Below are 17,196 nucleotides of genomic sequence, written 5' to 3'. Positions count from 1 at the left end.
GTAGAGCAATAGTACAGTCTCAAGTTGGTTTGGGGGTCGCGCTGAGCTAGCTGGGCGTAGGGAGCCCGGGAAGGGGTGGGAGCCACCCCCCCACCCCCTCCCGCCTCCTCCGACTGGGGTTCAGCAGGGTGACTGGAAAAAGGAGCGGAAACTGGGTGAAGGGGATTGGCAGAGCCGTGAAAACAGAAGGGAGCTCTGCTCGAGGAGCATGGCACAGCCCGAGGACCGGGGCAGAAATGGGTTGGCGGCAGGAGGAGGGAGTAAGGAAGGTGCGGAGGCCCAAAGCGGCTGCCGCGTGCAGAGAAAAGAGGAGGCGTAACATGGAAGAAGGGAACTGAACCAAGCTGGATTCCGGGGCTACATGGGCGATCTCCATTAAAGGCTGGGTTGTGTGGGCATCACGGAGGTTTGGGGCGACCCACGGACAGAGTACCTTTGAAGGTGGTTAGGCTTATGTAATGGAGGTGGGGTGCGAGCAGCCAGTGCTTCTCACTTCCTCTGATTTGGGTGACCCAGTGCCAGTACCCGCAACAGTCCTAGCCTGTTTCCTCATTTCTAAATGGGAATAACAATCACACGACGCACAAGATTGCTGTTAGATGGGATGATGTGTGTACCATTACGTCTAGTGATGTAGTGACATATAGTGAAAGATCAATGAATTGTCAAGGTAGATATTATTACCATTATATGGGATTTGCGGAGGGTAAGGGATGTGGCAATGGAAATAAGGCGGACAAGGCAGGGTTTGGCAGTGAGGATAAAGGCGAGGATGTAGGGCGACCAAGCCGAAAGGTGTAATATAGTTAAGGATGGGATTCAGAGGTCAGGAAGGATGGGACCCTGGAATGATGAGGGTAGACTGGGAATGTGACCGAAATGGAGGTGGACTATGAAGTGAAGGTGGCACGAGAGAAAAATGAAATGTGCTGGCGCCCTCTGGGTTGGGGATGGGGGAGGTGTGGCTCGGGTCACGGGTTTGGGCAGTGCAGCTGAGGGGCGGGGTGACTTTGAGTTTCCCGGGGGAGGAGCCTGTTGGAGGCGGGGCGGGCTCCAGTTGCTCGTCTCTGCAGGTCTACCTCCCACCCGCACTGCAGCCGCCAGCCTGAGCCATGGGACGCCGCACCTTCCTGCCCCTACTCCTGGCTCTCCTGACGCCTGGCGCCGCCATCCCCGTACCTCCGGCGGTAAGGGCCCTCAACAACCTGCACTTGTCAACTAGCTTCACATCGCATCCCGCTATAGTCATGGAGTACTCGATTCACTACATCCAACAGAAGGTAAGGCTTGGTAGATAGGGCCTGGGTCGGGGGTGGGGCTGAGGCTTCGCCGCCCCCAGCCCAAGCAACAGGACCCCAGGCACCGGAGTCCACCCAGAATTGCAAAACCTTAATGCCTATAACTTGTCTGATCTTTGGATAACACTTTTCAGAGGATGGCCCAAGTCCAGGTTCTCTTTAAAATCTCTTCTCCCATTACCAGTAATTTAATATCAGTCCTGGCTCCACTCTTCTGTAATTAGCTATGACAGTCGCTTCAAGTCTTTCTGCTCCTGGAGGATGCCTTAATCCAAATTCCCCCGACCTCTTCCCAAATCCAAATTATTTAGTGCCAACTCTGGCCCATTGTCTGCTGTGAGTCATCCTTTATCCCAAAGCCACCCCTAAATACAAAGTTTCAATATCTTATTAGACGATATCTCATATTCAACTTAAAATGCCACCTTGTCATCTCATGCTCAGCTCAAAGTTGATTTTGTAGCCCTTTTATTAAATTTTTAATCTTCCCTGGTCTCCGTAAGACTGAACATATGTGTAGCCCCTGCCTATAAAGGAAGTTAGAGTATGTCAAGCTTTGAGAGTGAGATGGGGGTGGGGGTTACCATCTCTGGTCTGAAGCTTGAGTTTAGAAATGTAAGCAGGACTTGATGCCTTTGTGCGTGGCTTTGGCATGAGGTATTCCTGGACAAGCCTGGATGGAAATGTACATCCTGTGTGAAATGACAGGATCCTTACAGTTCTGTATTTCTGGGCACTTGTCTAGAGATGGGTAAAGATTTGGGAAAGGTTGGGATTAGAAAGAATGCAAGAGTCTGAGATTTGGCTTTAAGAATCAGATACACCAGGATTCCACTCTGCTAGCTCAGTGACTTTGGGGATGTTACTATACCTCCCTGAGCCCAGTTTCTTGATCTCTTGGAGATTGGGTAATGGTAAAATGAGAGCAGATGACATATCCCTAGCATAGTATGTCCTCCAGTAGACACTTATAACATTCGTGGTTATTGACCTATGTGGATTTTGAATAGGAATTTGGAACAGAGCGATGGCATGAACTTGTAGAATAATTTATAAGAAATGGTTTTTAATGCATAAGTTTGTATTAGAGTTTATGAGGAAGAGAAAACATTTTAAGTTTAGCAGAGGTGCCAGGAAAAAGGGGTCTTTTTCTTAGGCAACTCACTTAAATTAATTCTCTAGGCTGCGGTTTCCTCATTTGTAAACTTAGAGGTTCGGGCAAGGACCAAAATGTTTCACACTTCACTGAGGAAAATTGAGGGCTCTTTGGGGAGACATCTCGCAGGAACGGTGGGTGAAGGCCCAAGTCGATGCCAAGTTAGGGTTTCCCAGTACTCCTCTCTCCCTGACCTCTTTCATCCTGAGCTTTATGCTTTTATCTATTTTATATACTGATTTTTTATACCACTACTTGCAGAGTTCTATTGCTAAAGTAAAACTGAAGGGGAACTATTGGAATGAGGATTTCTAAAATCCCTTTAGGAATGATGAAAAAGAGTAGAAAAGATCGAATGATTTATTAGCTCTTAATATTCCTTCAAAGTAGATACCTTTCCTGACCATTTCACTCTTTAGAAATGTAATTTAAGACTAGTTCTGTTTCCATTTTGGCAATTTGCAAAATGTTTGGCTTTACTCAACCTCCTCTTGCCCTCTGGCCTAAATATGAATATTAGTTTATATTTTAGTACATAGATTCCACATATATCTTTATTACCATAATAATAATTTTTCTTACATCAACTCCAATTGAGTGTTATTTCATTTTTTTGAGAAAAATTTCCACATATGTATTTATTTGCATAATAATGGTTATAGTAGTTGCCAGTTTCTGGGCCATAGATTTTTAGTTGCGACTATGTATGCGCAAACTCAGCTTTAATATTTTAGTTAGAGCATATGAAATACTTTTATGCCTTTTAATAATAAATATTGTTATTATAACAGTAGGGCTCAGTTTTTATTCAAGGTTTAATTTTTATCAAACTTTATAATGATTTTCTTTATCTGTGGTTATATCTGTCCCACTGACCAAGCTGTTCCCAGCTGTCCTTATATGCACATACACTCCATGAATGGTTTCAATAAAAAGACTTAGCCTATAGCCCTGTCCCTCCTCTGCTCAGAAATCCTCCATAACTGTGACTGTTAGCAAGATAAAGGTCAAATTCCTTGGCATGTTTCTCACCACATAACCCCAGCTGGCCTTTCCAATTTCACATCCTACTGTAAGCCTCCCTACCCATAACACACATACACTTTTAGCCACATACAACATAGACTCAATTGAATTTTACTGTGTTAGAAATTGTCTGAAATACCATCCTCCTTCTCTACTAAACTCATACCTGTCCCAGCTGAAATGTCACCTCTTCTATGAAACCTTCTTGACTAGAGGGCGATTTACTTGGTCCTTTTTCACTCTGCACATTTAGTATTTTGTATGTCCCTCCAGCTAGATAGCACTTTCCAGTATCCAGAAGAGCCTGTAAAAAATATAAAGTACAAAATACGTACTTGTTGAGGGAGTGAATGAATGACTAACCAGAGAAAGCCTAAACAAAGCAAAGTGACACAAATAATTTTTTGTTTATTTTCCTTTTTATCTTTTACTTCCGTCTTTTGTGTGTTACACACCGCTGAGTTGGCTGACTCTGTGTGAGTGATGTCCACAATGTTCTATCCTCAGTAACCCGGCTCAGCAACTGTGTACTCATGCTTATGGATTCTTTTATGGAGTCAGCTCATGTCACATTTGTTCTTCCTCTTTTCCTACTACTTTCTATTTTTCCCAAGATTGTTGTCTTTTCTAAAGAACCTTGCCTTCTAATGATGAGATGAAGTAAGACAGCTTCGGTTTTGTCATTTTTGCCTTCAGTGGTGTTTCAGGCTTCATTTGCTCTAGGCTCCACTTGTTTGTCTTTCTGGCAGTCCAGGGTATCCATAGAGCTCTCTTCCAACACCATATTTCAAACAAATCACATTTTTCCTTTCATTCTATTTTCTTCACTGTCCAACTTTTGCATCTGTACATGTAATTGGGAATATGAGGGTGTGAATGATCTTAATCTTGATCTGTCTCTAATGACACATCTTTGTTCTTGGTGATCTTTCCTAATTCTTCCATTGCTGCTGCCCCTTTGACTCTCAGCCCTCTCTTCATTTCTTGGCCGTAGTCTCCATTTGAATTGATGACTGAACCAAGGTAAGTAAAGTCTTTGCTAGTTATTTTTCCTCTTCTTTCAAAATCTTCAAATGTTATCGATTTAGTAGGAATATTTTATTTCTTTTATCCAAATAACTGAATCAGGAGACCAGACAAAGGATAGTACATTATTTGGGCACATCAAAGCTTTGGGTACATGTGTGATGCTAGTGTTATAAAGGACTCCATGGGATGTGTGGCTTATGGTGACAAAGTTTCCGTTTCTTACTACTCTCCACCTCCCATGCTGGACCCGCAGACTAAAATGTGAGTCCTGAGGGCATTTTACTGTGTGGTATAGTGGGAAAAGAGAGTGGGCCCTTTCAGGCTGTCATTTTCCTAAGAGCGATATCTACTGTATTAGTTAGGGTTCTCCAGAAAAACAGAACCAGTAGGATGTTTATATATAGATAGAGATTTATTTTAAGGAATTGGCTCATATGATTGTGCAATTGTGGAGGCTGGTAAGTCCAAAATTTGCAAGGTAGGCCCACAGGCTGGAGACCCAGGGAAGAGTTGCAGTTTGAGTTCAAAGGCAGTCTGCTTGCAGAATTCCTTTTTGCTCAGGACAGGTCAGTCTTTTGTGCTGTTTAGGCCTAATTGGATGAGGTCCGCCTGCATTATAGAGGGTAAATCTGCTTTACTCAAAGTCCACTGATTTGAATGTTAATCCTATCCAAAAAACACCTTCACGGAAACATCCAGTGTAACGTTTAACTAAATATCTAGACACTGTGGCCCAGCCAAGATGATATGTAAAGTTAACCATCGCATCTAACAAGGTTGTTGTGAGGGTTATGTATAGTAACATGTGAAAGCGCATGTACAGTGGCTGGAACATAGTAGAACTTAAGGAACTTAAGAGAGTAAGTGCCGGTTCCTTCCTCATTCTGTCCTAAAAGCACACTCTTCATAGTGTTATACATTTCAGATTGATTCAAATGTATGACAGTTGTGGAAATGCCTCTTCTAGAAACCCAGTAGTCAGTCATTTATACTCAAATATTCCTATTTAACTACTGACCGGTTTATTATGTACTTTGGCCCGACATTGAGCTCGTGGCCACTAACTCCCCTTTCTACAGCTCCTTCCTTGTCAACCGTAAGGCAGTCAGTCATTTCAGTGGGCTAAGCTATTTCTATTTATGTGCATCCCTTACAGTCTACTGTCACTTCCTATTCCGTGTTCCTCTTTTCTACTCTTGTCACAGTGAGTGACCCTGATATCTAGTAAAATGTATCTGTGTCAGGACCCTTGGAAGGGCCTATTACTCTTTCTCCTCCTCTTCTTATTTTTTTTCCTTCCCCTTAAACCTGGAGTATACTGTTAAAGATATTATGTGTGAACTGATTGCTGTTTTTGCTCACAGTACCTTGTGAGAAGGGGCCTTATAGATCATGTAGTCCATCCTTTAGATATGATGAATTGACCTTGATCCAAAAAAAAATTATGGAGGATTAAGAACTTGATAGAGCTGGAATACCATACAGGTTTTGAGAATGAATTCTGTTTCTACCACTGAGTAACTTCAGACAAATTACTCTGAGTTTTCACTTTCATAATCAGCAAAATGGAGATAATTATACTACCCATCTTGCAGATTTGTTGTGCAGTGAGCTGGTATGTGTAAAGTGTTTATTTAGCACAGTTTATATCACCTGGTAAACACTCAATCAATAGTAAATATTATTCTATTTTACTTTGCAGTTTCTTAATGTATGGGGCTTTTACTTACTCCCTCTCCACTCAGAATAAAATATTTAAATAATTCCTTACTATAGCTAAAGTAGTTATTCTGGAAAATATGAAAATCCTTATGAACTCTTTTTTGTTACAAAAATAGTATGCATATGTCTTTTTATCAATGGGATATAACTTAATAACACTTGTAAATCAGACAGAGAAACTGGCTTTTCTCACTTAAAATCATTTTCTATCACACAAGACTGATGCATAGACAGACATATGAAGTTATTTTTATTTTTTTTTTTATTTTTATTTTTATGCTATTTTCAGTTTTGGGAAATTGTGGGTAGAAAAATATGATAATGAATGTGCTTTTTAGGTTTTTGCTTGGATCTTCTCTTGACAGTAATACCAAATTTAACACTGTCTTTCTGATAGCAGGGTTTTGAATGTTTTACCAGTTAATGCTAAAATGTAATTTCAGTAAAAATTAATTTTAGGTTTTGCATTCTGTATCTTGTTTATAACCATCTGTCATGTTTGTTGTCATGTTTATATCCATCCGTCAGTATATTGTGGGGACTTTGGGCTTAGGCACTTAAAACCAAACATTTTCAAAATTTGAGTTCTAGTATCAGGCTTGCCACTAACTCTTGATATAACCTTGGGCAAGTTGTTTAACTCTTGATTTCAATGTACATAATATGTAAGACAGGAGAATTGGATCTGCTGATTGTGATGTCTGTAATTCTGCTTAGTGAGTGCCTCTTGTCTATAGGGCACTGTATTAGGAGCAGTGAGGTTGTGAGCACAAGTCTATTTTTTGCCCTACCATTAGTTGCCTTTGGTAAATCAGACCTAAACAATATTTTCCAAATCAACTTATTTAAAGACATAGACTCATATCATATAAGTATTTTTTAAATTAAAAATTAGTTCTATCACCGATACAATATTTATAACAGAGCATCACATTTATGTTTGTGATTTTAAAGTTTGCTTGGTTATGAGTAGATTGGAGAAGAAGAATCATAGATAAGAAGAATCATTGCTATATGTCTTATTTGTCTTCATTCCCAGTGCTTTTCATGGTGCCCTCTACATAGCAGTTCTTAATAAAGATTTTTTTTAATGGAAAAAATTAGTTATAAATTAAAATGAGTAAGGAGTAAGATGTGGGAGAGTAAAATGAAATATGCAGTGTATAAGCATCTAATGCATAATAATAATAATAATAATAATAAATCTGCTACCATTTATTGAAAGCTTTATATGCCCTAAATATTCTGCTGAGTACTGAACAGACATTTACTTATTTAATCCCTGTAGCTAGCCTATGAGGTAGATACTATTATTGTCCCACTATAGGTTAGAACTATTTTACAGAGAGGTTACATGTTCAAGATAAACTGCTTATTTCTATACCACTTTGTTTTTCTAAAAATAAACTCTAACAAATTTCTTGTTCTAAAATAAATGTTATTACCTTGCTTGTCATACCAGTCAGAATAGGCTAGGTTATGCTGCTATAACAAAACTCCAAAATTGTAGTGACTTAACCCAATGAAAATTTATGACTCATACAGTATTTCTATTGGAGTGAGCGGAGGGTTCTGCTCATTATATTCACTTAGAGACTGAGGGACTGATAGAAACTTCCTTTCAACATATGTTTTCGTGATCACTGTAGTAGTGGAAAAAGAACATGGAAGGACTTGTGCCAGCATATAAATGTTCTAGTCTGGAAATGACATATGATCACTTACTTTCACAATTCATTGGCCAGACAGGTTATATTGCTGTATCTAATTACAGGGTGGAGAGACCAAAAATGTTGACTTTGGCATACATAGAGATGGCACTAATGACTACCATACTCAATTGGTCATTTAACCCAACCACCCATCCACCTACTCAGGGTTTATTCAATTCCTTTTATGTCAGGCACTGGGCTAAATCCTAGTGAGGCAGAGAGGATTACATCCTGGAGCTTATATTGTACTTGTTGACCATTTTAGTTGCATACACTTAAACTCATATCTGAAAAATATGGAAAAACACTGATAAATTTGTAATGTATTGGCATTTATATGGCTGAAATTCACAGATTGCTTAAAAAAATATCCCTGAAGTGGGACTGGTCTATTTAGTATTTTCTTGCTCTTTTCATTATCATAGTTCACTGGGGTGGTATAGTTTGATGCCATATTATTTAAAGGCAGTGAGTTGGGAAAGAAGGAGAGAAAATTAGGAACAAGGAAGATAAACTATCCGATTTCCAGGCCCAGTAGTGGGAGAAGTTTGAGAGGGAAGTTAACTGCCATTTGAGAGGGTCAAAATATGTTTAAAAATATGTTTATGTCTGCACAGAGAGTAGAAGAAAATAACTAAAATATTAACTGGTGGAAAGGTATGGGTGATGTTTCATTTCATTCTTTCTACTTTTCTGTATTTTTCAAGTTATCTATAACAAACCTACATCATTTTATAATCCATTAAAAAGGTATTATTTACAAAGCAGCAGTTGACCTGTCCTGGCTCACATAGGCAGTGCGTAGCAACATTAAGAACCAGGACTTCGGACTCCAGACTGTGTATCTCCTAGTGCCATGCCTCTTTGTAAACACTTGGATAACTCCTGTTCCTCTTTTGCTGCCTAGCTATGACTGCTTTGCCATCTTTTCCTTAAGTATTTTGCATCCTTGTCTTCCATACACTGCTGCAGGCAAGATTGGAGAACTCATTTGAGAGGAGATGGAAGGGAAAAAAACAGAAATGTCCCTTTCTCTACCTTACTTCAACCTAAGCTTTTACTGGATGGAAGAGAAGACGGGGAGAGGAAATAAAAGAAAGGTTTCCAGAGGAATTGGTACCTGCGTCAGAGAGGGGGAGGAATTAAGGTCACCCAAATAGGACCAGAGCATGTATTTTCTGTTAAGTCTCCAACCCCTGCTATCTGTCTGCTTTTCACAGATAGGAGATCATAACTTCTCTCAGTACTGCTTTGCAGATCATTTCCGAATCCATAATTGTAGATTCCCTCCCTCCCTCCCTTTCTCTCTCTCTCATTCTCTCTCTCTCTCTCTTGCGTGCGTGTACTTGACCCATTTCTCTAAAAGTAATCATAATAGTAATAATAAATAATATTTATTGAACTCTTACTATGTACTAGGCAATCAACAATTATCATAGAAATAGCCTTTAAGGACACATTTTTCCCAATGTATCCATTCTCACCCTTCCCTTAGCCCTCACTCATATACAAAACAAAGAAAAAACAAGAACTGCTGCATTCCTTCCCATGACTCTTTCTCTGTAGATATGTTGGGAGAAGGGTAAGAAACGAGTAGCCACAGCTTTCAGATCATCAAAATAAGAGAATGAGAACAAGCAGGTCTGTTTTTATTTGCATGTATCCTTAAAGGCTATTTCTATGATAATTGTTTATTGCCCATATTTATTAGAGAGCTGACATAAAGAGGAAGTTCTTGTGATTTTGGTTTTTCATTTGCAGAGTTCAGTTAACTGTGTGTATTTGTAAATCTTTATTTTCTATTATGTATGCTTCGGTTCCAAGTTCCAAGTTGTCTTATGGTCCTGAAAGGGACTATGAAATCTTTTAAGATAAAAGAGACTATGAAATATTTTGGGATGGCTGTATATATTCTAGAGTAAAGAATGTTAAGAGACCCTCACTGATGATCAGACAAAGGTACTCTCCAAGAGAATAAAGTAAACTAAATTGTTGAGGAAGGAGCCAAGAGAATAAAGTAAACTAAATTGTTGAGGAAGGAGTGAGAACTTTATCCCCTTAAGTTTGGTGCTCAGTATAGTTTACCATAATTCTGTTAGCACATTCTTTATCTTAAGCTTTTTCAACAGTCTGTATACAAAATTTGGCTTGGAATAAGTAAGAAGTCATATAAATGTCCCTAATCTGTGCTGCATGGACTAGTCACTGCCATATATTCATCTTCTACTCGTATTAGTTCTTGCATGTCCTCTTCCTGTTCAATAACTAAAAGGAACAGAAGTCACCTGTTTGGCACTCTGCTTTTGAAAGTCTACCAGCCCCTGTATTAGGGAGTCAGGTCCACACAATTGTATCTAGGTAGTTTGTTTTCTTTAAAAGCCTGGATACTGGTCCCATCTTTTAACACTGTGTTTAGAATAATAGTACTATTCTTCTGTTTGATAAAGTGTTATCTTTTTAAAGAATATGAGACTGAAAATTTAAGCTAATCTCTTTAACTACTTTGATGAGAAGCCTGGCTATGCTGATTATAATATTATTCTGCCATCTAAGAGGAAACAAGTAGTCCCTTGAGATGTGGATTTATAATCTTCAATATATAAAGTGATCAAAGTATCACAATTATTTTAAAATTCTTTATAAATAAGATATCCAAAGTATTTATATTTTATTTCTGCAATATGTACCTGTCCTCAGACCTACTTAATTTTTACAGTGATGAATGTGTATTGAAGGTATATTGCATTGTCACAGCATTGGTGATGGTAACTGGATAAAAAGGCAAAGCAAAAGCAAAATCACACACCAGGCCATGTGATATTTGGTATATAAGAGGCCCTCATTGTCACCAAGTCACTACCCTATTGTTGTCATCAGTTCCAAGATAGCTACAATTTTTTTTTAATTTGACTTTGCAAGGTCTTGTTTTTTTAAATGAACACTTAGAATAAATTGTTAAAGTTTTATATCATATTTTCCTCGTAAATGCCAATATTAAACACATAACATACATTATTGTGTATGTTTGTGTGTTTGGCAGTGTTTTCAGACTTAGGTTCAGTGCTAATAATATGCAACAAAAATATATTAGTAATACATGAAGCTCTTCCCGTCTGCTCTTGCTGGGCACTTATACACACGTATTATCCTACGTAGTCATCAGAAGGCCGCTCTGGGATGGATATTATTTTTTTTCGTTGTTTATATAAGAAAACAAGCCCAAAGACATGAAGTAACTTGTTCAAGTTTAAATAGCTCTAATAGGTGGCAAAATTTCACTCAAACTCATATCTGTCTTCAAATTCCCTTCTCTTTTCACTGCATCACAGAACATTTGTGGTTTTGGGGAGAAAAAAAGTTTTTGAAAGATATCTCTGGTACTGATTAAATTTTATTAGTGCAAAAGTGTGTGTATGTAATTAAGTCTTGACACACAATTTGCATTTTTGATGTTTTCCTGATGGTATATGGCTGGCATGTTTGGCTAGCACCATCATGATTTAATAACCTTATTTAAACAAGAAACTACAAAACAAACAATGGCTCCGATTCAGCAGATAAGAAATTGAGGAAGTACTTGTTATTATTTGTCAGTGAATTTTTATTTTTATGCAGTTTGAACCATGGGTCACACTGCAGACACTGTTAAAACCGTAGGAAACCTCCGTCACTTCCTGAGCACTGATGGCCTCTTCCTTTGAGGCAGCTGCTCATACAACAATTTTGGAAAGCAGTGGTGATGACTCCCTTCTCCTTGGTGTCTGATGCTTCCTTTCTCTTGAACAGTTGGCTTAAAATGACAATGATCAATGCAGCCTGTACAAACCAAAACAGGCTTTTTGTTTGCCTTTTTGTGTCGTCTAATTTCTAGAAAATGACCATACTTTAAAAGAGAAGGGAATTCATATTTGCCAAACACCTCTCTGTGATCTCCTCCAGGGCAGCAACTTTGAGTCTCACTGATCTGTGGATCTGGGCAGCCACAGCACCAAGCTCTGTCCATGTGGAGCTGAGCTGGTGGAATGACACTGCAAGTCATGTTCTGTCTTATTGCAGGCATTAAATGCAAAGAGCCTATTGCTTTTACTCATATACCCCCAGTGCTTTAGTCTGACTCTGAAGAATGTGAGTATAACATGATGAAATGGATATTGGCCGAGATGCCAGGGAGTTATTTGCCACAAAATATGGATCATGGCTTTTAAAGATTTCCAGAAAGGCTTTTTGCAGTCAAATTCTATAACATTGCCAAACCCTTTTATTAATTTGAATTTGTAGTTATTTATCTGTAGTCTCTGTTTCCAGGTGAGCTTCTTTCTCTACTTCACACTCCAGCCATTTACTCTTTCATCTTGGTCTTCCTGCAAAGATTTATTCTTTAAATGCCTTTTTGATCTTCAAGGTGTCTGGCCTGTTTAGTGCTTGCTTGTCATTCTCTTCTGTTAAGAAATGTCTCCCTCTGGGAAACCCTTGTTGTTAATTCGAAAAGGAGCAAGGTTCTGTTGTTCTTTTGTTCCCACTTTACACTTCAGTTCATTCAGTGTCCTTCCTTTATCTTTGCTTACACACATCTAACAAGTGCTAGCAACTCTAGTTGATTTGCAGATTCCATGTGCTTCATTTTTAAATTCCAAACTGACTGACCCCATGCCTCCCAGTGTATCTTTACTGCCCTATCCTTTGCTCATCTAGTGTAGACTTAGACAATGCAGATGAATTTTAAGATCAACCTTTAAAAACATAATCATAAAAGTAAATCTGCTAGGACAAAAATCTCTAATATTTATTATATATTGTTATAATATATACCAGGTATTACACATTATTGTTTTCTATACACTATGCCTGGAATCTGGCTCCTACGGTGCTGGTATCTCTCTACCTGGAATGGTTTGTCTTCTTTTTCTGCCTGGCAAACTCCTGTTCATCCTTCACTGCTCAGGTTTTGCATCACCTTCTTTATGAAACTATGGAGCTGCTTTTCTTCTCTCTCACAGGCTGGATAATTACTTATTTACCCTTTATGCCTCCCATTGCACTTCATAGATACTTCTTTTGTGCTACTACTCTGGGTTTCAATGATTTGTATGTTGGTATGCCCATTAGACTGTGGGCAGCCTGAGTTCTGGGCTCACACCCAACATTGTATCCTCAGTGTCTGCCATCAACAACTGGTTAAATGAATACCTGGCTCAAGCTGAAGTGATTATTCTCTCTTTTGAATGCTGTTAGCACTTGCTTTTATTATATTTTGCCTAGTACTTATAATATGGCAGAGATACTAACCAGTCAGAACAGAAGCTGGTCATATTGCTGAGGTCTCTTGCAGTGCCATAGATTGGTTCTTTAGGTCTAGAGGTCTGGAGAAGGAATTGGGGCAGTGGGGCAGGTGGGCATAGAGAGGAGTTGGGCATCACTCAAAGTGCTAAGGTAATCATTTGCCAACTGGAAGTATTTCAGTATTTTAAGAACTGGTTGAATATCAGCCTTGGTTATTCCAGGTAGTAAGTGCCTTAAAAATAAGACACTGCTTTTACTGCTTTTGATGTCTCATGTAGATACCTAAGTACAACTCAGAGGTACAGGTGTTCAAAGAAAGTTAAACTTTTATAACCAATATTAATGCTACTAGATAACATTCCCTTCTAAAAAGCCTCTGACTTTTTTCACATTACAGTTAATGTGAAAGGAGAGGAGGAACTCCTCTCCTCCTGGTCACCCAGGATAGAGTACTTTGGGATCATCCGACTCCCTCACCTTTACCTCCACACCAAAATCCAGTCAATCACCAAGTCCTTCCATGATTCCTTACTAGTTTCTGTCCTGTCCTTTATATTCCCAGGATTACTATCTTGTATATGGCCATATAATTCCAAGTTAAACTATTACGGTAGCCTCTTCAGTTCCTCTGTTCTTTCATCCTCAGCCCAGGTGAGCTGGCACCATGGTTTTTCCTCCTCTCCTCTTTTCTAATCCAGGCTTTAGTAGGCCCTGCTTAAACCCCACCTCATCAGGGAAACCTTTCCCAACTGACCTAGCCTAGTATAAGCTATCCTTTCCTGGGTTCCTCTAGTATTCATTGTCTGGAGCATTTATTTGGCTGTTCACTGTGCTCTGCTTTGTGAAATGGTTCTTGTTGCTAGACTGTAATTACATCTTGGTATGTGATTTAACAGGTAGTTAGCCTTTAAGTAGAAAGCATCTATGCCCTAGAAATATATGCCCTAGAATGAATACTCCAAAAGGGGCATATGGTTTAGGATGTTTAGATTTTTTAAATTTTCTGATAGACATCATTTAAAATTCTGTAGCTAGGTTGCTGACTAATATACAATTTTGTTAAAGAGAAATGCTGACTATGACCCAATAAATTTAGTTTATAACCCACTAATTGATCACAACCTCTATTTTATATAACACTAATCTAGACTATATGGACCTTACAGAAAAATAAATGTTTCTCCTATAATGGGAGAGGTAAGGCCTGAAATCAAAATCTTTAATATAGGGTGAATGTAAAATATTGCAAGAGAAGTATATAGCATGAAAGTTCAGAGGAGGGAGAATTGTATGGTGAAAACTACTTGCTGTTGTAGGAAGATGACTCTGGGAGAGAAGGGACTTGGGTATCTCTTAGTGGTCATAGATTTTTCCATTGATAGTTAAATCATTCCTTTCAGGGTGTTTTTTGTTTTGATTTGTTTTGTTTTTGCAAGGACAGGTGGAAATAATATACATCGATTTCCTCTTTATTCGCTGTCTTGTTTTTCTTTTGAGTTTATGTGCTCACATACTAGCAGGACTTGTAATTGAGGTTTCCTGACTTGGATTGTATTTTTAACACTAATGAGCAAAAAGGTATATCTTAAGGGAGAAGATTTATTTCTTGTTTAATACTCATCTGTTTGTTGGATGAACAAAAAAGTCTTTTAAAAATGGGAAGCTGTAAGAGATACTACTATGGGGATGAAAACATCATCACTTGTGAGTAGTTTTAATTCCTTTCTCATTGTAGGCTGCCTGGATTATAGTTTTAAAAGGAGACTACTGTAAGTAGTGTTGGCAGACTTTATTATTTTTTTAATTAAAAAATTTTTTTCAATTACCATTGACATACAATATTATATCAGGGCAGACTATTTTTATTACTCCTGAGTAATTTCCCTCAGAATATGCTGTTTGTTTTCCATTGATTTCTTTTTTCTTTTTTCTTTTTTTTTTTTAAATGAAATGAGGCTTTGAGGCAAAGCTTTTCTTGGTTATATTCATTGTGGCAGCTCATTTCCCATATAGAAGATCCTTTATATAAAGTCTACCTTTCATTCTTTTACTACCTTAATGGGGACAGAATTGTTCCTAGGGAAAATGTATCATCAAACTATTTTTTAGATTTCCTATGGTCAGATGCCAAATGTTGTGAAAATATCCTGTGTGTGTGTGTGTGTGTGTGTGTGTGTTAATATCACAAGATAAAATTATGGATCAATCATCAGGAGTATTTGCTGTAATTCAACATTTTGAGCCTTTACCATGGTCAGGGATTTGTACACATACTACCTTAAATTCTTGTGACCTTGTAAGGAAGATATGAGTAGCTTCTTTTACAAATGAGTCAGTGGAGGTTCAGAGAAGGGAAAAAATCTTGCTGGAATTCACCTAGCTGCAAAGTGGCACAATCAGCATTTTAACCCAGGACTGTCAGGCTACAAAGATGGGTTCATTTCACTGGAGAAGGAGCACTCTCTTCTGGACCTGGGGTTGTCCTGGAAAGCTTTACAGAGGGGACAATGCTTAAGTGAACACTTGAATGAATGGAGGATGAAGTAGGACTTTTCTGGAATGACATGAGGAAGAAGATATTCTAGGCAAGGGGAAATTTATGTGCACCAGCTTGGAGACTTAAGAAAGCATATTATGTCCATAGGATTTCAGAATTATGAAGTAGGAAAGGAATTATGAAGTAGGAGAGGAAGATGAGGTTGGAAAAGAGGTGGGCAGTGTCTTGGTGCAAGCATTATCAGTTGCTCTGAGTTCGACTTCATTGCAGCCTCTGGTACCGGCAGTTAGTTGAGTTGCATCTCCTCTTTGCTGCCATAACAAATACCCTGTGCTTACTTGCATTCATAATGTACACATTTTGTGTGGAAATAGTTTCTTTGCTTGCTTGTCTCCACCAGATTGTGGCCTCTTTGAGAGCAAAGACTGAGCCTTTTATCCTTGTATCAGTGTAGCCAGGCACATGCAATAAGCACCCGAGTAATGTTGGGAGGATGAAAGGGCTTTATCCTTGCTGAGAAGAATCAGTATTAATCATAGTCACATCTATGTTTACCATTCTTCTATCCTTTCAAGATTGAGCTGGATTTTAACTTGATAATTTTAAGATCTGTTCACATTTCCTGAGATTAACACACCTGATAGAAAGATAAGAATCTCACTGGTGTCACATTGTACTTCTCACTTCTTCTACTGAATTCGACTCAACAGTCTGATGGAAGAAGTTCTGTGCCATTGTGCTTTGTGTTGTGGCGGGTAAGACATGAACAAGGGCAGGCAGTGTGGCATGGTGAGAACAGTGCAGCCTCTCTACTTCATAGGGTTCCTGTGAAGAACAAATGAGAGACTGTACCTTTAGCTCTTAGTATAGCCCTTACATTATTCACAGGAGCAGGTGGATATAATACACATGATTTGATCAATAGATTCTAACATCTTATATTGGATTATTTTAGTGTTGAGGTTTATAATAGTATAGCAGGTATATAATATGTATATATAAATAACTACAGTACAAAGCTATATTTGAAAAGCGCTGTAATAGGCTTAATTAACTAATGTCTGCTTTGAGACTCCCTCTATGACCACCCTATTAAAATTAGGTCTATCTCTGTTATTCTCTGTCAGAACCAAACCTGCACAATTACACTTTCTAAGTGTTTCTTTATCTGTGTATTTGCTTGTTTGTTGTCTATGTCTCTCATTAGACTATAGCACTGTGAGAGCAGTGACATATCTAGCTTGTTAGCTGTTATATCTCTAGCATTTATCCCATGGCAGACACTCAAGAAATACTTGTTAAATGAATGAGTGAATGAATGACTATAACCACTGACTGTCATTTCTTTGTACATCCTATTGGCTCTGGGCAGTAGCTATACAGGATGGTGACATAGTGGCTAAAGCACCAGAAAGTAATCAAAGAAGCAACTTGGTCATGTTTGAACTTGCTGTCATTGTTCTGAGCTTTTTGGTT

General features: G+C 38.6%; 1 protein-coding gene across 7 annotated transcripts in view; it reads left to right on the top strand.

Moving 5' to 3' along the window:
* The window catches only part of PRCP (prolylcarboxypeptidase), a 55,612-nt gene that overhangs the window by 182 nt on the left and 38,234 nt on the right, over positions 1-17,196 (top strand). For 3 of the 7 annotated variants that reach the window (XM_039848165.1, XM_039848164.1, XM_039848167.1), the window contains exon 2: positions 1,074-1,280. In XM_039848165.1, the coding sequence (XP_039704099.1) occupies positions 1,113-1,280 (168 nt within the window). In that variant the 5' untranslated portion in view covers positions 1,074-1,112. Of the gene's footprint in view, positions 1-4; positions 24-1,073; positions 1,281-17,196 lie in introns of those variants that run through there. The other 4 variants (XM_039848168.1, XM_039848169.1, XM_039848166.1 and 1 more) reach the window with 3 other exon arrangements.

Source organism: Pteropus medius, unplaced genomic scaffold (assembly GCF_902729225.1).
Source record: "Pteropus medius unplaced genomic scaffold, Ma_sr-lr_union100, whole genome shotgun sequence".
NCBI lineage: Eukaryota > Metazoa > Chordata > Mammalia > Chiroptera > Pteropodidae > Pteropus > Pteropus medius.
Note: the sequence above shows the minus strand (reverse complement) of the source record. Positions and strands in the feature narration are given on the sequence as shown.